The sequence below is a fragment of the Ruditapes philippinarum genome, unplaced genomic scaffold (assembly GCF_026571515.1).
Source record: "Ruditapes philippinarum isolate M1 unplaced genomic scaffold, ASM2657151v2 ctg466_1_1_1_1, whole genome shotgun sequence".
In the NCBI taxonomy this organism is placed as follows: domain Eukaryota; kingdom Metazoa; phylum Mollusca; class Bivalvia; order Venerida; family Veneridae; genus Ruditapes; species Ruditapes philippinarum.
In genome coordinates, this window is record NW_026858741.1 from 162,739 (window position 1) to 185,970 (window position 23,232).

General features: G+C 33.3%; 1 protein-coding gene across 1 annotated transcript; it reads left to right on the forward strand.

Annotated features, from left to right (window-relative positions):
- Positions 1-23,147, forward strand: LOC132754095 (bromodomain-containing protein 8-like). Its single transcript, XM_060744690.1, has 23 exons — positions 1-99; positions 4,662-4,755; positions 5,131-5,200; positions 8,096-8,145; positions 9,555-9,683; positions 9,890-9,970; positions 10,561-10,643; positions 11,294-11,406; positions 12,046-12,216; positions 13,836-13,947; positions 14,378-14,497; positions 14,892-15,019; positions 15,651-15,810; positions 16,160-16,221; positions 16,897-17,027; positions 17,414-17,494; positions 17,565-17,691; positions 18,369-18,499; positions 18,875-18,955; positions 19,381-19,449; positions 19,829-20,006; positions 20,902-20,985; positions 22,436-23,147. The coding sequence occupies exons 1-23, from the start codon at positions 84-86 to the stop codon at positions 22,520-22,522; spliced, it is 2,358 nt and encodes a 785-aa protein (XP_060600673.1). The 5' UTR covers positions 1-83; the 3' UTR covers positions 22,523-23,147.
- The last annotated feature ends 85 nt before the right edge of the window (positions 23,148-23,232 follow it).

Here is a 23,232-nt window from a genome sequence, read left to right on the forward strand (position 1 = left end):
GGGGGGGAGGGGGGGCTGGAATAATAAAATGTTCCGGATATTCGGGGAACGGAATTTATCGAATCTTTAAAACAACAACAACAATGGCTGCGCCCGCAGGTAAGAAGTTAATAATTTTATGTTTTCTTATTTTGTCCCTGGTTCTACGTTTTCTTTAACGTTTGTTGTTGTTTTTCTTACATAAATTGTTTGAAAAGTTATATTTGCATCGTGTTCTGTTCATGTTCTTTTAATATTTAAATCGAATACGTGCATTTTCTAAAGAAAATTCAATTTTTTAAATTTTTTTGTCTTCCCTCACCCAAATAATGAATATTCTGACAGAATGTCTGGTTCATATGTAATTGCATAAGTGTTATGATGTTTATATTGATCTTCAGGTTGCCTTTTTACTCTGTAAGTGTCACAGGAAACAATGTGACTAGCTGTTTAGGTGAATTATCTCCCCTGATCACTGATATTCCCATATTCCATCCATATTCACAAATTTAGTAACCTAGCAAAACATGTTTTTCTTGTACATTCAAAATATGAGCTCAAGTGGATTGACATAAATGGTGTGCAATAGTGAAAAATATTTTTGTCCTTTTTTTTATGCCCCCGAAGGGAGGCATATTAAAATCACACCATTTGTCCATTTGTCTGTCCATCTGTGTGTCCCCACTTCATTGGTGTCCGCACTGTAACTTTGACATACATTGAGGGATTTTAAAATAACTTGGCACAAATGTCTACCTCATCAAGACGATGTGTTGTGTCCAAGAATCACGTCCCTACCTCTAAGGTCAAGGTCTCACTATCATTTTGAAGTTTCACATTAATTATCACAAAAAGAGTAAAATGGTACACACACTTCGTGTCTGTAACTTTGTCATGCATCAAAAAATTTTAAGATAACTAGGCATAAATGTCTACCACATCAAGACGATGTGTAGCGTCCAAGAATTACGTCCCTACCTCAAAAGTCAAGGTCACACTAACATTTTAAAATTTCACATTTTCACAAGTTTATAGGTACACACAATCGTGTCCGGACTGTAACTTTGTCATACATCGAAGGATTTTAGAATAACTTGGCATAAATGTCTACAACATCAAGACGATGTGTCGTATCCAACAATCACGTATCAACCTCAAAGCTCAAGTTCACTTTTAATATCACAATTAGAGTTTATAGGTACACAAATTCGTGTCTGGACTGTAACTTTGTCATGCATCAAGGGATTTTAAAATGACTAGGCATAAATGTCTACCACATCAAGACGACATGTTGCAACTAAGACCCATGACCCTACCTTCAAGGTCAAGGTCACACTTATAGTTTGAAGGTACTCATTCTCTTGATAAGAGTTTGAAGATACACATTCATGTCCGGACTGTAAATTTGTCATGCATGGAAGGATTTTAAAATAACTTGGCACAAATGTGTACCATATCAAGACAATGTGTCGCGGCTAAGGCTCATGTCTGTCGGTCCCTTTGTGTGTCCCCACTTACACAACAATCATGTCCAGACTGTAACTTAGTCATGAATGCATTGAGGGATTTTGAAATAACTTTGCACAAATGTCTTATCTCATAACAACATTCTGTCGCGTCCAGGAATCATGTCCCTTCTTAAGGTTAAGGTCACACTTATATTTTGAAGGTTCAGGCTATCACAATTAGAGATTACAGGTACAATAATACAAAGAACAATATTAAGCAATTAGTTACTTTCATTCCCTTTTCTTTTCATAATTCCTGCATGCTTAAGAAACCTTTTCGGGGGCATTCGTCACTTGGGTGACAGCTCTTGTTTTATCAAACAGTTAAAATGTAAACAATTGAAATGAAATGGCTCAGTTGAATATTATTGTCTAAATAATTTGACGCAAGCAAATTTATGTAAATACACACTGGTCACAAAACTTGTCTGAACTATTCCTCAGAAACTACTGGTGCAATTTCATCCAAACTTTATAGGAATAATCAGTATCATGTCTAGTTGTGCCTATACTGGGTATTTTACGGTTCAGTGGTTTTTGTCAGAGTGATGTCTCTGTAATGATTGTTATTTTTAAAGATTTTCCAGACTGTCCCAGGGCTTTTTTTACAGGTTGGGGAAGCAGCCCTGCCCTTAATTTTAGTGAAAAATTACATGTTATATTTGCAAAAGGGGAAGAAAAAACTTGATGTAAATTCAATTTTTGGGGAAAACTGCATGATTTTGAAGAATTATTCTTTGGGGAAGCAGCCTTATAACGGCCCCTGCAATAGAAGGGGAAAAAAGCCATGGCTCCTCTTTTAATATACCACTTATGCAATTTGAATGAACTTTTACAAGATTGATCAGTACCTGATGTTCTTGTGCACATTAAAGTTATTTTAGGTTTACTAAGTATTGCTGAATTTTGGCCCTTGAATAAAAAACACATTTTGGCCTGATGATGATTTTGTCTCCTGCAACATAGTAGCAATTGGCTATCATCAGGCTACACATCATGTGATCACTGATCGCTCTTGTCATTATAAACAATTTATTTTGTTATAGATAATATTATAAAAACATTGATAATTTTCTAACAGATCAAGTTTTTCAAATGGAATATGGAAAAATAATTATAAAAATTTGGAAATACATGTATTAAGTAATAATGCTGTGTACTTCAATAGCTGTAATTCCCCAAAGCTAAATCTGTTACATACATGTACTAGAACACAGTATTTAGCTAGGTTTTCGGACAGGTCATTTAAAAGAAAGAATTAAAGGAACTCCACTGAGGTTTATAAGCCTAAAAACATAAAATTTTAATTTTTCACATAGATAAACATGAGCACTTGAAACAGAAATATTAATAAAATATAACCAAGAAATATACAAGAAATAATTTGAAAATCATATGTTGTGCTATTCTCAGTTCGATTTGACTTTGAGTGAAAAGCATTTAAACGCTTTTCAATTTTGTGTCATTTTTAGCTCGACTATACGAAGTATATGGAGAGCTGTCCTACTCGCCCCGGCGTCGGCGTCCGCGTCCAGATTTTAGATTAAAGTTTTGGTGCAGTAAAATATTTTTCACTATAACTTTGTCATTTCTTAAGGTATCAACTTCAAACTTCAAATATATGTTCCTTATCATCAACCACATCTTATGTGACAAGGTTCATAACTCTAGCACCAATATTTTCAGATTTATCTCCCCTTGAACTTAGAATTTTCCTTAAAAAATACTATTTTTTACTGATACTTCTTTATTTCTTAAGGGATCAACCTCATACTTCAAATATATGTACCTTATCATCATCCCCATCTAATGTGACAAGGTTCATAACTCTAGCACCAATATTTTCAGATTTATCTCCCCTTGAACTTAGAATTTTCCTCAAAAAATACTATTTCTTCTTTATTTCTTAAGGGATCAACCTCATACTTCAAATATATTTACGTTATCATCATCCCCATCTTATGTGACAAGGTTCATAACTCTAGCACCAATATTTTCAGATTTATCTCCCTTTGAACTTAAAATTTTTCCATACAAAATATTATTTTTTACTCTAACTTATTTATTTCTAAAGGGATCAACTTCATACTTCAAATATATTTACGTTATCATCATCCACATCTTATGTGACAAGGTTCATAACTCTAGCATCAATATTGCAAGAATTATCTCCCCATAAACTTAGATTAATTTACTAGAAAAATGTTATTTTTTATTTTAACTTTTTTATTTTTAAAGGTATCTACCTCAAACTTCAAATACTTATTCCTTATCATCAATTACATTTTATGTGACAATGTTCATAACTCTTGAAGCAATATTTACAGATTTATCTCTCTTTGAACTTAGGATTTTCTTTAAGAAATACAATAACTTCTTTATTTTTTAAGGTATCTACTTCAAACTTCAAATATATATTTCTTATCATTACACAAATGTTGTGTGGCAAGGTCCATAACTCTAGCATGACTATTTCTAGAATTATTCCCCTTGATCTTGGAATTTATGTTAACAATGTTATTTTTTTACCATAACTTAATACATAATTATACATAATTGATTTTTCTTTCATAGTTTTGTCCTCCTTACTGTGTCCAGTATTTTATTAGTCGAGCTTCGCTGTCTCCTGTGACAGCTCTTGTTCACTATTATAATTATTAGTCTGGAAAAACGGAGCACGCTAATGATCTGAAATTTTGCACATAAGTTATTAGTATAGATCTACATCAAATGGAGTAATAATCTCAAAAAATCATTTCCAGTCCCGTCATGTCAAAAAACCTGAGTGGAGTCCCTTTAAGATTATATGGTATATTTAATATTGATGCTGGTAACAGGAACTGAAGCCAACAATGTAGTACCTAGTGCAGTAGCTAGAGATTTGAATTTAATCAAAGTTTCTGCTGAGTCTACTTTCTTTAATATGCTGTAAATGCACAACCATGTTGCTACACATAGTTTATGTGTGGCCTTTACAAAGTAATGGCAACATAAAGGGATCATTTCTCTGTTGTCTGTTGAATGATTTTGGGCTAAGTTATGACCCTTTAATGAAAAACATGTTGTGCGCTGTTAATGAATTTTGTGTCGTCTGCTACACAGTAGTTGAAACATTGGCTTTTTGCAATGATAAGGCAAAACATGTGATCACTGATCGCTCTTGTTTTATTATAGGATATAGATTGCCAAAGCGGCCTTTAGATAAATGGTCAACACGTGAACGCCTTTCATTAGCCTCCTCTGTAAAGAAAAGTGGAGACCAAAACTGGTAGGTTGTTTACTCTTAGCTTATAATTTTTTTGAATACTTTAAGATCAACATTTTTTTATTTGTTTGTTAAATCACCAAACAGGTCTTCTAATTCATGATATAAATGTTTGTAATTAAGCTTCATACTGTCAAATTACACATTTGTTTTTTCATTAATGTAACAAATTTGCATAAATTTGCAAGTTGCCAATGTGTAAACAATAAGCCTTATACATGTTGTAAACATCTATGTTCTTTTATAACTGTTGCTTCAACATGACATGGCATTATTTTCTTGCTTTTACTATATTAGATAATACTGGTATGATTTTGTATGTGAAGCCGTTTAATTATGTTTCCATCTGTTGAAGTACATTGTTCATATTTTTTTCAGGGTATCTGTCAGCAGAGCAATAAAACCTTTTATAGAATCTGTCCGACCCCCAGACTGGTTTTCTCAGAAGGTAAAATAACATTTATTAACAACTTTTTTGTGGAAAATTCCTCCATTACAGCTAGCCTAGTGAAGGTCAGTGGTTTTACTGAGGTGCCCACTTGTGCCTGAAATCATGTTTTAACTTTTCTCCATCAGCAAAGGTAGAAAGTGGCTGTAAAGTGTCTGTTCGACTTATATTCAACAAAACAAACAAAAATGTGAGACTTCAACCAGGCCTGCATCCAATGTCTTGGTTTATATTTTCTGTGATTCTGTGAATTATTGTGATAGGAAAACCCTTTGTTTTTTGGCTCAGGGTGAGCTTTGTGGATCATTGTATGTCCGTTGTCCAGCCACATTTAGTTTTGTTAGCGATCTAGTAGTCACATTTCATTTTTGCCTCAGTTGTCACCAAACTTAGTCAGGATGTTTGTCAAAGTAATTGTTTGAAAAAGTTCAATCATAGGTCATCATAGATAAAAAACTCTGTCACAGGAGCCAAAAAATAGTATAATCTTGTTAACACTCTAGTGCCTTTATTCTGGGAATGTTTGTTTCGGTGAATTTTTAGCTCAAGTTAGAACTTGGGTCACCTGGGTTCAAAAACTAGATTACAGCCCAAGACTAGTATGGAAAAAGCTTGTTAACACTCTACGGGCTACTGAATCAGTCTAAACATTCATCAGAAAGGTTGTTTAGATGAATTCTAGTTCAAGTTCGAATATGGGTCACCTGCAGTAAAAAAACTAGGTCACTAATCCCAAATATTGGAAAAACCTTGTTAACACTCTAGAAGGTACTGTTCTGGTCCAAATGTCTTGGAAATTGGTCAGAAAGGTTGTTTAGATGATTTAGCTCAAGTTGAAATATAGGTCATCTGGGGTCAAAAACTAGGTCACAGAGTTGAAATATAGAAAAAAACTTTGTTAACACTCTAGAGGATTACTTTTAGCGCTAATATCCTGAAAATTTGTCAGATAAATTGTTTTGTTTATTTCTAGAGCAAGTTGAACATTAGTCTTCGGGGGTCAAAAACTAGGTCACCCAGCCCAAATATGGAAACACCTTGCTAACACTCTAGGGGGTACTGTTCCAGTTCAAATATCCTGTAAATTGGTCAGATTATTTAGCTCAAGTACAAATATTGGTCATCCATGGTAAAGATAGCCCTCTTGTTTTTAGCTCACCTGTCACAAAGTGACAGGGTGAGCTTTTGTGATCGCTTTTCGTCCGGCGTCCGGCCGTCCGTCGTCCGTCTGTAAACTTTTACTTTAAATGACATCTCCTCATAAACGGCTGAGCCAATTTCATCCAAACTTCACAGGAATGTTCCTTTGGTGGTCACCTTTAAAAATTGTTCAAAGAATTTAATTCCATGCAGAACTCTGGTTGCCATGGCAACCGATAGAAAAAACTTAAAATATCTTCTTTTAAAGAACCCAAAGAGGTAGAGCTTAGATATTTGGCATAAAACATCTTCTAGTGAGTGTCTATCAAGTTTGTTCAAATAAAAGCCCTGGGGTCAAAATTGGCCCCGCCCCAGGGGGTCATTGATTTTCCCTATATGCATATAGTAAAAACTTATAAAATCTTCTTTTAAAGAACTCAAAGAGCTAGAGCTAAGATATTTAGCATGAAACATCTTCTAATAGGTGTCTATCAAGTTTGTTCAAATAAAAGCCCTTGGGTCAAAATTGGCCCCGTCCCAGGGGGTCATTGATTTTCCCTACATGCATATAGTAAAAACTTATAAAATTTTCTTTTAAAGAACCCAAAGAGGTAGAGCTTAGATATTTGGCATAAAACATCTTCTAGTGAGTGTCTATCAAGTTTGTTCAAATAAAAGCCCTGGGGTCAAAATTGGTTTGCCCCAGGGGGTCATTGATTTTCCCTATATGCATATAGTAAAAACTTATAAAATCTTCTTTTAAAGAACCCAAAGAGGTAGAGCTTAGATATTTGGCATAAAACATCTTCTAATAGGTGTCTATCAAGTTTGTTCAAATAAAAGCCCTGGGGTCAAAATTGGCCCTGCCCCAGGGGGTCATTGATTTTCCCTATATGCATATAGTAAAAACTTATAAAATTTTCTTTTAAAGAACCCAAAGAGCCAGAGCTAAGATATTTAGCATGAACCATGTTCTAATGGGTGTCTACCAAATTTGTTCAAATAAGAGCCCTCGGGTCAAAATTGGCTCCGCCCCGGGGGTAATTGATTTTCAATATATGTGTTTCATTTAAAAATTCTTTGAAAAAAACCAAATAGCTAGAGTTTAGATACTAAGCATGAAACATCTTCTAGTGAGTGTCTACAAAGTTTTTTCAAATAAAAGCCCTTGGGTCAAAATTGGCCCTGCCCTGGGGGCCATTAATTTTATTTATGTGTATAGCAAAAATCTTCTTTGTAAAAACCCAAATAGCTAGAGTTTAGATATCAAGCATGAAACATCTTCTAGTGAGTGTCTCCAAAGTTTGTTCAAATAAAAGCCCTTGGGTCAAAACTGGCCCCGCCCTGGGGGTGTCATTGCTTTTAACTATATGTGTATAGTTAAAACTTAAAAAAATTTTTTTTAAAAACTCAACGAGCTAGTCCTTAGATGTTTAGCGTGAAATATCTTCTAATGGGTGTCTACCTAGTTTGTTCAAATAAAAGCCCTGGGGTTAAAACTGGCCCCGCCCTTGGGGCCTATATACAGGTGAGCGACTTCAGGGCCATCATGGCCCTCTTGTTATTTCTTCTTAATATTTGGAGAAAGACGCAAGTACAATGTTCTCCTATATTACTCATTTGATTTTAATCAAACAGATCACAAATGTCACTTATTGGTTCTTTAAAACCTTTTTCTAAATGATGCTTTTAAGATTCTATATAGATTTAAGATGATATTATCATCAGTTAATATGATAAAACATTTCATTTCAGAATTGTGCCTTACAGTATGCAGATCTATTGGAAAAAGCAGAAACTCCAAAGTAAGTTTTTTGGTTAACTGAGGATTTCAGTTTAGCAGAAATCATGTTTTGCTGGGTGTTCACTGTATTTTAAAAAAAACAAAACACCATTACTATCATACTTATTGCAGCAGATCATTTACTCAATTATTCATAATTATTCGGTAAAATATGGCTATTGCCTGAAGGCTTTTTTTAACATTCTTGGTCAACAGATTTAATTTAGGCCATTCCCTATCTCTGACAAAATTTCCCTTTCAAAAATATATATTAATGCATGCATGAATTAAACAATTCTACCTGAAACTCAAGTTTTTCTGTAGTTCTTGATAATTAAAGAATATAATATGTTTTTTTTTTCTATTTTCATCAGAAGTGAGGGTAATGATAGTATTGTTTTTGTTTCCCTGTAATAGTACTTGCTATTTGATTATCTTAACCAAAAGGGACACACTACTAAAAGAAATCACTAGACTACCAACAGATCAATGGAATTGGGGAAAATAAGTTGCACATCGTCTCTTTTGGGAATTTTGAAATAATTGAAGCCACATATGAAATGAGATAGGAACTGCTGTTATATAACTTTATAGGGGAAATTGGTCTGGCTTATATTTTCCTATGAATATGAAACATTGAACTTATTTGTAACATTCAATAGTCTCTGCTGAGTGGTTAAGGTGTTTGACTTCAAACCATTTGCCCCTCACTGCTGTGGGTTCAAATCCCAACAGGGACTTTGGATTACATGTGTATTTCATGTGAGCAAGCTTTCCAGCTAGCCGACGGAACATTGGTGGTTCTACTCAGGTGCCTGATTATGCCTGAAATAATGCATGGAAGAACACCTGAGGTCTTCATCCACCAGTTAAGCTGAAATTTGCCATATGACCGATACTGTTTTGTTATATTGTACTTCCTATAAAAGCATGCATTTGAGTTAACATTTTGATAAAGACATTTGTAATTCTCTTTTATGTTTTATTCAGTATTCAAAAAAACAATCTGAAAAAAGTTTTAATATAGGGAAAAAAGATTAATGGATCCTTAAATTATTTTATTCATCCATTTCAATCCTGGCCAAGCTTAATATTGAAAAAGAAATATTCCTGGCAAAGTAAAGTTAGAGAAATTAAGAATGATGACGAGTAAAATGAGCCGCGTCACGACAAAACCAACGTAATGCGTTTGCGACCAGCATGGATTCAGACCAGCCTGCGCATCCGCGCAGACTGATCAGGATCCATGCTGTTCGCTATCAGTTTCTTTACTTGTTATAGGGTCTGTAAGCGAACAGCATGGATCCTGATCAGACTGCATGGATGCGCAGGCTGGTCTGGATCCATGCTGGTCGCAAACCCATTATGTTGGTTTTGCCATGGCGCGGCTCAAATTTATTTTTAAAACCATTATGAAATTTTCGTTTTTAGGCGAAAGCGTGGAGAGAAGGGTGAACGAGAGGTCGTGGAAACCCCAGCCAATCAGATTGTACGTAAGCTGACAATAGAGCGTATAGAGGAACTCAAAGTTGTTATTCAGGATGAACAGCAAAGATACAAGTAAACGCGCTTCAGTATTGATTTAATGACCTAAATCGTAAATTAGAAATAAAATGATAGTTTTTAAAAAAAAGTATAAATATGGTCATTGGCCAAGTGATTTAAAAAAATGCAGTAAGACAATACAGCTTTTGTTGTTTTGTTTATCTTTATAATATCAACAGATAGATAGTTTCCTATAAAATGTACATATGTATTGATTGCAGGAAACTAAAGAAAGAGGTAGAAGCCATCAGACTTGGTAAATGTGATGGCAAGATTAATGAAATGTGGGAAACCTTGCAAGCGTAAGTTTATGTAATAATCATTATTAAATATTATTTTTGACTGGAAAAATGTTTATTATGTAAATGTGATCTCTTGAAAATCTGTTGCAGTTCTTAGTCTCAAGGCTATGATTTACTAAAGGTCCTCTGTGTTGTAAAAGATACAAGAAATTTTATTTCAAGTCACAGTCAATTATAAACCATTTTATGCTAAAGAGCTACTTGTGATCTACAATAACAAAAGTCTGCAGACTTAGTGAAATTCCTAATTAAGTAGAGGTCACCTTGTTAAAACTACAAACCCTAAGATCAACATGCAAGCCCAATCCAAGCGCCCCGGTGATCTGTAAATGGGAAAACCAGCGCCCCAGCACCTGGGCGCTAAATCGGCCTGGGGAAGTTCTAAGAAGATTGTTATGTTTTTAGAGAGAAGATTGTTATGTTTTAAGGGAGAAGTTTGTTATGTTTTTAGGGAGAAGATTGTTATGTTGTTAGAGAGAAGATTGTTATGTTTTTAGAGAGAAGATTGTTATGTTTTTAGAGAGAAGATTGTTATGTTTTTAGAGAGAAGGTTGTTTTGTTTTTAGAGGGAAGATTGTTATATATTTTAGAGAGAAGAAAGCAGCAGAGGAGAAAAAAAAGGAAGAGGAACAGAAACTTGCAGAGGAGATTGCTGAGAGAGCTAAAGCTCAAGGTCGGTATAAACATGTATTGAATAAAGTACAGTAACATATGTTTGAATTCATGGAGTGAATATGGTTACAGGAATGGTAAAAACCAATAAAAACTGAACAAATCTGGATCCTGCCATAACTCAAAAAGTACAAAAGCTAGGTTGATGATACATGGTTATTTAGTATGTTGATAGAGGACAATATGGAGATAATGTTTGTCAATTTATTTTTTTCATTGGCTTATGGATACCTAAATGGTAAAACAATGGTTACCTAAAATGTAAAAACAATGGTTACCTAAAAGGTAAAAACAATGGTACCTAAATGGTAAATGGAAAGGGAACATAGGTGGGATCCTGTGATAACTCTTAAAGTGTTTTTTTGCTAGGTTGATGAAGTATAGTTCCCATCACACAAAAATGTGTTTCCTATGGTAATGAAAATAGTTAAAAAAGAATATATCTGAGTTGCTACTAGAACCTTGTATACTGATGCTAGGTTGATGAAATTTGGCACATTTGTATAGATCGGAGAGCTAATTGAGATGATGTGCCTTTTTTAAAATTTATTCAAGAAATATGGTTGCTATGGTTACAATGCATTAATCTTGAAAGTTGTGAATGATGTCACTTTCATATAAGATGAAATGATTTTATTTTACATTTTGCAGCATTACGTAAGATGAGCAGCAGTGGTATACATCGAACTCCAAGTACAGTAAGTTCTGTGTCTGAGATGGACGAGAGTACACAGGATTCCATGCCAGATACCCTAAATGTGGAGGTAAAACAATTATTACATGTCTGTATAGAGTGCAGCAATGTTTAATTGTAAAGATTTTATGTATGTTTTCGTTGTCCATTTTGTATGTAAGTTATAATAAACAGAAAGTGAAGCCCAGTGTGACTAAACTATCAAAATTCAAACCCACATGATGCAATACATGTATAATACTATGCACCAAAATGAAATACCACTATACTGAAATAGCCATAACTCTTACCCTGTTGGTACTGATAATTATACACCTTTACTACCAGCATAGAACCATGCCAGTCTGCACATCCATCATAGTGATGTTATTTGAGCTAGGGGAGGTAACTTTATCTTTTCACTTAAAACTGAAATGAGCCAGGGGAGGTAACTATGTTTTAAAACTGAAATAAACCAGGGGAAGTCTATGTTTTTCACTTAAAAAGTGTTAGAAATAAGACTCAAAATTTACTTAACCTTTATTGGAAAACAAATGTTTGTATCTTTTAAGTACTGAATGTGTTAACACAAAGGGCTTTGTCCTAAAATTAAACTTAACTTTAAAATGAGTGTTTTGTCAACAAAAATAAATAGCATATGGTCACTCTATGTTCAAAGAATATTCAATATCATGTATAACGTTTTCTTTGAAAAAATACATATTTGCAGACGACAGATGATGAGTTTCCGACCACGCCCACCATGATTCAGCCAATCACAATTGAGATTCCACAATCAGTGCCAGTTGATACAAAACCAGCTCCGCCCACTTCACCACTGCTGTCTTCCTTATTACAGAGTAAACATTCCTCTGTAGATAGTCTCCAACAAATAAAAGCTGTAAGTATGGAAGGGCTTTGCTGAAATAATTCATTATTGATATGACACACTATTGTCTTCCTTACTACAGAGTATAGTGCTCTGTAGATAGTCTCCAACAAATTAAAGCAGTAAGTATGGAAGGGCTTTGCTGAAATAATTCATTATTGATATGACACACTATTGTCTTCTGTACTACAGAGTATAGTGCTCTGTAGATAGTCTCCAACAAATTAAAGCAGTAAGTATGGAAGGGCTTTGCTGAAATAATTCATTATTGATATGACACACTATTGTCTTCTGTACTACAGAGTATAGTGCTCTGTAGATAGTCTCCAACAAATTAAAGCTGTAAGTATGGAAGGGCTTTGTAGAAATAATTCATTTGTGCTATGACATGAAATCTTTTGTCATTACAAAATGGAAAGTGACAGAAACAAAGGGACGGACTAAAATAGAATGTGAAGTGACATATAATTTTCACTTTCAAACTTATTTAATGAAGTTTCCATCCACCCTGTCAGACACTGAGAGTTCGGACCCTGGACATGTCACCATTCATGTCCTCAAATGTTACAGTCAAACGTGTATTAAGCGACCGGGCAAGGGAAACACCAAAAACGGTCGCTTAATGAAACGGTCTCTTAAGACAGTCAGCATGATATAAAAGTCAACATTTATAAATGACATCTTTTTTATTCGATGGGATTGTTTTTCAACTTCATTTTTATATAAATGTTGAATAATAAGTACGCTTCGATAATCTAAACGGATGCAAATGTAAAAATAACGTTCTGATATTTATTGACAAAACAGTTTTGATCCATTACGTACATGTTTGACATTTTTTCCAGAATTTTTTAACTTCTCCGTTGTTTTTCCTTGTCTCCATCACGAAAACCCTATTAGTGAAGATGTTTTCTGCTGTGCATTTTTCATTTGAAATAAACAAACTACATCTATTTGTTACGATTTATTTAATGGCTGATCAAGTTCAAGGTCAATTCAATGCAGTCTAAATGTCAACAAGCGAAGCGTATACACCATCTCAGTATGGGCGGAGCGTTGCATTGTTTATCCGATATTATTGGATAATACACGTCACGCGTATACTTAACTTCATTTGCATACGCTAAAACGGTATGGGAAATAGAGTTTTTCACACGTTTATTGTTGTGTTTTGATTGCTGACACTTGTGACATAACGAGGTGGCGTTCTCTAAAAACACAATTACTTGACAGGTAAAAGTGGTCGTTTAATGAAAAGATTGATGTCAATAAGGAGACTAATTAGCGGTCGCTGGTCGCGTTGAGCAAAAGTCGCTTAATACATTAAAGATATAGAGAGAAAATGATCGGGGGGAATTTAAAGTGGTCGTTTAAGACAAAAGTCGCTTAATACACGTGGTCGCATGGGCAAGTTAGACTGTATTATCAACCAAAAGGTGACCTATAAATTTTGAATTCAGTAATTCACTGAATGATACTAAATATGTATGCAAGTCGATTTTTTGTGATGACACTATTTTGTTGCACGGGAGGCCAATGAGACCATAATATGCATCACGTAGAAAAATAAATGGTCATATCTTTGGGATGAGCTAAAACCTTAACATTTTTATTGTTGTTTGTTTATAAAGGAAGCAGAGGCTAACCATGCTTTGAAGGCAGCTAATCAGGCAGAAGCTCTCCAACAATTAACCAATCAACAAATAGAACAAGCTACAACCGAGACTGTTCAAACCACACCAGGTATTAGAATAATAGTTCAAGTGATACACAATTTGTACTTGGCTGTAAACAATTCCTTTTTTGTGATTTTGCACTTTCTCATACATTATTTATCTGTGTTTCATATTTATTCATTACTTACTCTGAAGTTTAAATTACAGTATATATACATTTCGAGACATTTTGTTTACCCATCATAACACAACCATTTTATGCCTGCCCTGCAAAATTCATGAAAAAAGAAAGGAAAAATAATGAAAAGAATAAAAACTTAACAATTCTTTCACATAAAAAATGCTTCAGTTTCTTAAACAAAGAGTTTACAACTGGGTTATATTTCAGTTGTAATTGTTTAGATTTTTAAGATGGAAAAGTCTCATCTTTTGAACATTTCAGCTACCTGTTATTATATATAATATATTGATCAAGTTATGTTTTGATTTATATTTAGTAACAGAAGAACAGCCAAATATAGAAGAAGTTGCTATGGAAGCACATATCAAAGTTGAGAATGAGGTTGAGATAATAGCTGATGTTAAAACTGAAGTAGATGTTGAATCAACAGATCAAGGTATTGTACAATGCTTTAATTTCACCTTGTCAAAATTTGTTTTCTTTTCTCCAAAAAGTTATTTTTTTCTTTTTCTCAAAGAAATAAACCTGCTTCCAGGTCAAAATGAAACCTCTGAAAATAAGGTATTCATTAACCTTTAACCTCCTGAATTATAATAATAGATTCACCCTGCTTTGAATTTGGAATAGTCCATTCAAATTTAAATGGATTTCAATAACAAAACACAAAAATTGAGATACCCTAAGTAAAGTGCCTGGTCTGGATGCATGGAAGTTCAGGCTTGCTTGGCTCAATATTGTTTGCAATGGCAAATCACTTTTACATACAAGCAGACTAGGTGCTAATATAATCGTTTCAAACAATTTGTGATCTATTTTGTAATCTATTTCAGTGATAGAAGTGGAGAGTATGGATGTGAAGGAAGAAATAGTGGAGTGTCACGATATGGTTGTCGAGGAAACTATAGAAGTCACGACACATGAGAGTCCTGTTAAAACACAACAACCTAAACAAGAGGCAGTAAGTCTGATCATTGATATTTCAGAAATTATAAAATATACGTATCTATTATTTAGTTACTAATATAAAGGTAGGTTCTTTATAAGATAAAAAAACTTACTGCTTAACATATATGATTAAGGTCGTTGACTTCAAACCACTTGCCCCTCACCGCTGTGGGTTCGAATCCCGACGGTGACTTTGGATTCTTTCATGTGAAGAAGCTATCCAGCTAGCTAACGGAACGTCGGTGGTTCTACTCAGGTGCCCATTCGTGCCTGAACTTATGCACGGAGGGGCACCTGAGGTCTTCCTCCACCAGTAAAGCTGGAACGTCGCGATATGACCTATACTGTGTCGATGTGACGTAAAACCCAAAAACAAATAAACAAATATATGATTATTTATATCCAGTCACTAGCTCATATATTAATCACTGATAATCCCATTTCTAGAGTTTAATAAAAGCAAACTTTTAGGTATTAAAAAAAAAAAAATTTAAACTTCAACATATTATACAGCTAGAAATTGCTCACCGAGTTCAGTTTTACTTTGCATATTTCTTATTTTTGAACTCTAATTCATGTTTTAATGAAAACAGAAAAATATTTAAAGATTATAATGCTGTATGAATGAATGAATGATTTTACAGGCAGTGATAGAGGAAGTACCAGAAGTAGAGGAGACTGTGACAACAACAAGTTATGTTAAAGACGAGGTGTTAGTGAAAGACGATCCCCCTTCACCAGCCAGTAGTATATCTTCACGTGTTAGTGAGGCTGGCAGTAAATCAAGCTCACGTAGATCTAAAGGCAAGTTTATGTTAAGATGTTTTATGTATTATTATTATGAAGTTCATTTTATATTAATCAAATATCAACCCAGGTTATGTGGCTATATAGATTTAAAATTATGTGTTCCCCCTCTTGTCTGGGTTTGAATTCTGTGAATGATTTTAGAATTCTTTATGTGAACTTGATTCAACAAGATTAATGTTCAGAGCATGACAGTCAACATATTAATCATTATAAATACATTCATTTGTGAGTAGATTTAAATATTTTTTTTTTAAAAAGAGAAAAAGGAAACATAATTAAACTTGAAACTAATATATTTATTTCCAGTAAATAATGATTTTCTTGTATTACTGTGTTGATTTAGGAGGTCGAGGGTCATCTGGAGCCAGGAGAAGTAGTATAAGATCTGCTAGGAGATCCAACACTGTATGTCTTTTTAACTAAATGTTTCCTTTAAATGTTATTTTGTTAATAAACCCATAGACACACTTGAAATATAAATTTATAAAGTGAAGTGGAAATAAAGTGAATTGGGGAGAATATAAAATCTATTGATTTGATAATAAAACCATCCAAAGGAGATAGAAAACTTTTTTTACAAGCAATTTCTATATATATGTAATTTATATTAGAAACTATAACAGGACATGAGTAATAAAAGCTTTTTAGAGAAATAAAAATAAAACCATTTCTGAGGCATAATGGGCCTTTAAAATATCAATGATTAATAAAAAAGGGCTTACTTATTAATATTTTAGTTAAAAGATGATGATAACTGGCTGAATACTTAGTTTGTGATATTATTGGAAATTGTTGATTAATGTATTGAAGAATTATTTCATAATTTGAGCCGCGTCACTACAAAACCAACATAGAGCGTTTGCGACCAGCATGGATCCAGACCAGCCTTACATCCCATAGTCTGATCAGGATCCATGCTGTTCGCTATCAGTTTCTCTACTTGTTATAGGGTCTGTAAGCGAACAGTATGGATCCTGATCAGACTGCGCGGATGCGCAGGCTGGTCTGGATCCATGCTGGTTGCAAACCTATAATGTTGGTATTGTTGTAATGCGGCTCATTTCAATTTATGTTCTCTAGGATGATTTAAGTTCTCGTCCGAGTGATGCGGAGACTACAGATGATGATGGTGACTCAAGTATTGCACTTCCGACCTCTGGTAACATGGCGCTGTCAGAATCCATCCCCAATAGTCCTCATAGCTCACACTGGTATAATAGTTATTTGTTTGTTGTTGTTTTTTTCTGTTTGATATTATGATAAATGCAAATTAGAAAGTTTAAAACACTGTCACAGCATGTCACTGATTTTATTTATTTGTCCATTTTCTCGCAATATTTTCTATTTAGAACATAGATTTGTACATTCTTGTAAATGTTCATACTAATGCATTATATAATCAGGTGGACAAGGAGAGAGAGGTTTATCCAATTTATTCAGTCTCAAATAGCTATAATTTGTTGCAAATTACCAGCAATTGTTGAACTAAAGTTCCAGTTCATATTTTCAGATATATTTTTAACTTCAACAAATTTCTATATATCTCTGTTTCATAGCACTGAATGTGCATAATTGTGCTATCATTGTATGATTATAGTTCAGATACGGAGGACGACAAAGCTTACAAATCCTGGAAGAAATCTATCATGCTTGTATGGAGGGCTGCTGCTAACCACAAGTAAGTGTTGCTCACCTTGTCTTAGTTTTAAACTGATCAGAAATGTTTTTTTGTGTTTTTTTTTTTAAAGTTCAGATTTAAGGAGGAAGGTGGTCAAGTTGTTTCAGATGTCTATCCTTTATAATGCTGTCAGTGATTATGACTTGACTATACTACCTGTGCAGTCAGGCCAGCTGTGCAGTCAGGCCATCTGTGCAGTCTGACCAGGTTCAGTATCATTGGCAGCTTAATTTTAGTATTATGATGTCAAACCCCTTTTATTAACAAAGGACAGTTCAAATTTCAAAGTAGTACATGTCCATTTAACGAGTTTAACATGACGGTGTATGTTACAAAGTAGATCAAAATATAAGAATAACTTGTAAAATTTAAAATAATAAAAAGTATATGAGTACAGCATTCCTTTTATTGTTGTTTATTTTTCAGGTATGCTAATGTATAGAAATAAAACTAAAACCATTTCTGAGGCATAATGGGCCTTTAAAATATCAATGATTAATAAAAAAGGGCTTACTTATTAATATTTTAGTTCAAAGATGATGACAACTGGCCGAATACTTAGTTTGTGATATTATTGGAAATTGTTGACTAATGTATTGAAGACTAATTGCATAATTTGAGCCACGTCACGACAAAACCAACATAGTGCGTTTGCGACCAGCATGGATCCAGACCAGCCTGCACATCCGCGCAGTCTAATCAGGATCCATGCTGTTTGCTATCAGTTTCTCTACTTGTTATAGGGTCTGAAAACGAACAGCATGGATCCTGATCAGAGTGCGCAAATGCGCAGGCTGGTCTGGATCCATGCTGGTCGCAAACCCATTATAATAGTTTAGTTGTAATGCGGCTCATTTCAATTTATGTTTTCTAGGATGATTTAAGTTCTCGTCCGAGTGATGCGGAGACTACAGATGATGATGGTGACTCAAGTATTGCACTTCCGACCTCTGGTAACATGGCGCTGTCAGAATCCATCCCCAATAGTCCTCATAGCTCACACTGGTATAATAGTTATTTGTTTGTTGTTGGTTTTTTCTGGTTGATATAACATGCAAATAAGAAAGTTAAGACATTGTCACAGCATGTGACTGATTTTATTTATTTGTCCATTTTCTCGCAATATTTTCTATTTAGAACTTCGATTTGTGCACTCTTGAAAATGTTTATACTAATGCATAATCAGGTGCACAAGGAGAGAGAAGTTTATCCAATTTCTTCAGTCTCAAATAGCTATAATTTGTTGCAAATTACCAGCAATTGTTGAACAAAAGTTCCAGTTCATATTTTCAGATATATTTTTAACTTCAACAAATTTCTATATATCTCTGTTTCATAGCACTGAATGTGCATAATTGTGCTATCATTGTATGATTATAGTTCAGATACGGAGGACGACAAAGCTTACAAATCCTGGAAGAAATCTATCATGCTTGTATGGAGGGCTGCTGCTAACCACAAGTAAGTGTTGCTCACCTTGTCTTAGTTTTAAACTGATCAGAAATGTTTTTTTGTGTTTTTTTTTTAAAGTTCAGATTTAAGGAGGAAGGTGGTCAAGTGGTTTCAGATGTCTATCCTTTATAATGCTGTCAGTGATTATGACTTGACTATACTACCTGTGCAGTCAGGCCAGCTGTGCAGTCAGGCCATCTGTGCAGTCTGACCAGGTTCAGTATCATTGGCAGCTTAATTTTAGCATTATGATGTCAAACCCCTTTTATTAACAAAGGACAGTTTGAATTTCAAAGTAGTACATGTCCATTTTACGAGTTTAACATGACAGTGTATGTAACAAAGTAGATCAAAATATAAGAATAACTTGTAAAATTTAAAATAATAAAAAGTATATGAGTACAGCATTCCTTTTATTGTTGTTTATTTTTCAGGTATGCCAATGTATTTCTTCATCCGGTCACAGATGATATAGCACCAGGCTATTCTATTGTTGTTAAGAGGTATAAATAACATGTTCCATACCTTTACATTCTCAAGTCTTCACTAATGAAATGTTTAAATCTTGAAACTTTAAAAGATGTTTGCAAGTAGAAGAACCTTTGAGTTATAATATCAAGTAAACAGTTTTCTGCCATGTCTTTTACTGTGACAAAATTTTATTGCCAATGTCCTAAAAAGTTGCATGCAACATTTTATTTTTGCTAACATGGTATTATGTGATTTAAGTTTCATCATTTCCTTCAAATCATTTTATCCAGTTGTCAAGAAGAAGTCATAAGCATGAAATTTTCACATATTTGAAAAGAAAGTTAGTACATGTAGTAGGTAGTTAAAAGTTTGTTTTTGGTGGGTTTTAGCATTGATAATTTTTCATTTCAGGCCAAAAGATTTGACGATCATTAAACGACATATTGAGAATGGTACAATACGAACAACATCGGAGTTTCAGCGAGACATGATGCTCATGTTTACAAACGCCATCATGTACAACAATTCCAACCATGATGTGTATAGAATGGCCATAGAAATGTACAACGACGTTCTTGAGCAAATAGAGGTAATAATTCAATGATTTATATTGCCTTCTTCCCCTCAACAGATGTACATTCATTTGTCAGAACTTAAACTTCAAAGAGGTTATGTCAGTATTAACCTGAACCCTCCCTCAGACTACTAATACTAATCGAGATTTATGGAGGTTACATTTAAAGATCATTACTTTCATCATAATGAAAGATAGTCAAGAGCTTAACCTGAACACTGCTAAGTTAAAGGAGTTCCTCTGTGGTCAAAAAGCCTAAAGACATAAAAGTTTAATTGCGAAGTACTCAAAATGCGAAAATTCTGCAAAGGATAACTAAAAATATACTAAGAATTCAAATGAAAATAGAAAGTGAAATTCTCAGTCTGATTTGAGTGAAAAGCATTGCAACGCTGAACATTGACACACAAGTTATGGGTTCAGACATACTTCAAATGGTACACAAATCTCTGGAAAATATTTCCAGTTTTGTCATTTCAAAAAACCTCAGTTCAGTCCCTTTTAATGTTAAGGACATGCCATTTGGTCCATTAATTTTGTAGTTTGATAGATTTCAGTATTTAATATTATAACTTGAGCAGCCAATTATAAACACAGCATGATCTCTAAACATGGATGTGTAGGCTGGTCTGGATGTATTGTTACAACATAGCTTTCAAATGGTTTTGTTTTCTGCCAGTCTTCTCCCTTTTAAATGCTGAAAGGTTGATTATTATAAAAGGTGAATACTTAATTGTGAGATAGGTTGGCTGTACTCTCTAGATGTATGTAATAATTTTATGTTCCTTCACCTGTAACATAAATTTAAAGTTACTAAACAGAACCAAAATACAAGTAACAGTAATAATTATCTACCTTCTTAATAAGTTATAGTCATATTTAAGTTACACCATCTATAATTGTATTTCAGCAGTATGTAAGTACACAAATAATGGTTCAGAATACAGAGGCGAAGTTACTGCGACCTACAAGGAGAAATGAGAGTAGTGATAAAGTAAGTTACACGTTTACTATCAAAGTTACATGTTTACTTTCAAAGTTACATGTTTACTTTCAAAGTTACACTTTACTTTCAAAGTTACATGTTTACTATCAAAGTTACATGTTTACTATCAAAGTTACATGTTTACTATCAAAGTTACATGTTTACTTTCAAAGTTACACTTTACTTTCAAAGTTACATGTTTACTATCAAAGTTACATGTTTACTTTCAAAGTTACACTTTACTTTCAAAGTTACATGTTTACTATCAAAGTTACATGTTTACTTTCAAAGTTACACTTTACTTTCAAAGTTAAACATTACTTTCAAAGTTAACACTTTTCCTTTAAAAAATTCACTTTACTATCAAAATTACACTTTCATTTTTACAAAACCATGTTTACTTTCAAATTTACAATTACATGTTTACATGTACTTTAAAATTTACTTGCTTACTTTCAAATTATACTTTTACCTTCAAAGTTAAACTTATATTTTCAAAGTTAAATGTTTACTTTCAAATTTACATATTTACTTTCAAAGTTACATATTCACTTCAAAATTACATGTTTCTTTCAAAATTAAACTTTTACTTTACAAGTAGCATGTTAACTTTCAAAGTTACTTGTTTATAGAGGATATTAAATTAGTGTAAGTTTAATACTGAATTTATTGCACGAGTTGAATAAAATTATATTATGCGAGCCAGTGGCGAGCATAATATTATTTTATTCAACGAGTGCAATGAATTCAGTATTGAACTTACACGAATTTAATATTCTATTTATCACATACCAAAAATAAACACCGTTTAAAGTGAAATAAGAGTAATTTTACATTGACGCGCCTATAGTATAACGTTAACATTTAGCGCGTCTTTACACTATGTTTGTATAACGCTAATGACGTCGCGTCAAAATATATGCACGGCCGTGCAATACCATATTTACGGAGTCGCAAAATCGGCACGGGTGTGTGATAAACACTATTACTTTTAAAGTTATATTTTTATTTTAAAGTTACACAATTATTTTCAAAGTTAAACTTAGTCACTTTATGAGAAATTTGGTAGTTAAAGATAAGTTATCCTGAAAAGCCTGTTCGGTCAACCAACCACCGTGCTAAAATCAGAATGAAAACAACCCCACTTTTATTTCAAAGTTACTTGTTTACTTTCAAAGTTACACTTAACACATATTCTTCCATTTGGTTTTTGAACTGTTAAATGTAAAATACAGGAATTTTGTTATCAAATTATTTAAATCATGCATCCAACATTTTAGCTATGTATAAGCTGTCAAAGGTTTCTTCAAAGTTACATATTTATCATCAAATTGACACTGCTAGTTTTCAAGTTACACATATACATCTCGATGAAAAACTCTTTATTTATAAATTTGATTTTAATCTTGATTTGTTTACTTGTATGGAAGAAATAATGCTTTTTATTTATATATTGCAGGAGGAGGAATCCAGACGGAGAAGAACATCATCGGAGGCGGAAGGCGGGAAATCAAAGAAACGTAAATCAAGAGCTGATGAAACTTGAAAACATTTCTTTATCTTTCTAACAGTGATTTGAATAAAACTTTCATTTGAGATAAAGGAATGAAGACTGTAAAAATAGACAAAAATTGTACAGTGTAGGAGTTGCATAAGTGATGATTGCATCGAATAGAATTTTGTTCTGTAAATGAATCTGAAACCTGGTAGAATGTTAATGAGATATAAGTTGTGTATATATTTATAGAACATCTGTGGTGATTAAAGGTCATCAGAAAATGTATGAAGGTAAAAGATTGAATAGCTGAAAAGATAAAAATGACAGAAGTATTTGTTTGTTTCAAGGTGCTATACAGTAGAAAATTAGTAAAGAATAATTATCATGTTGTTTTTTTTATAATAATGGGAAGGTCCTGAAAGACTTTGATTTTATGGAAAAGAATCTGGATATCTTGGTAAAAAAAAGAAATTTGTATTAAAAAAAAAACAAGAACGGAAAAAAAAACAAAAACAAAAAACTACCTTACTGCATATTTTATAATTTAAAATATGTGGCATAAAATAAATGTCTAACAACCACAGTTGTGTTCACTTTATATGAATTACAGTAATAGTAATTTTAATGCTTTCTGTCATGTAAACATAAATTTTGAATAAATTTTTTTGATGTATTCCTATCTCTTTTCATAAATGACTGCCACTAAATTTGAGATAAATCACATCATACATCATTTGATGATCTGTTTGAAAATTGTA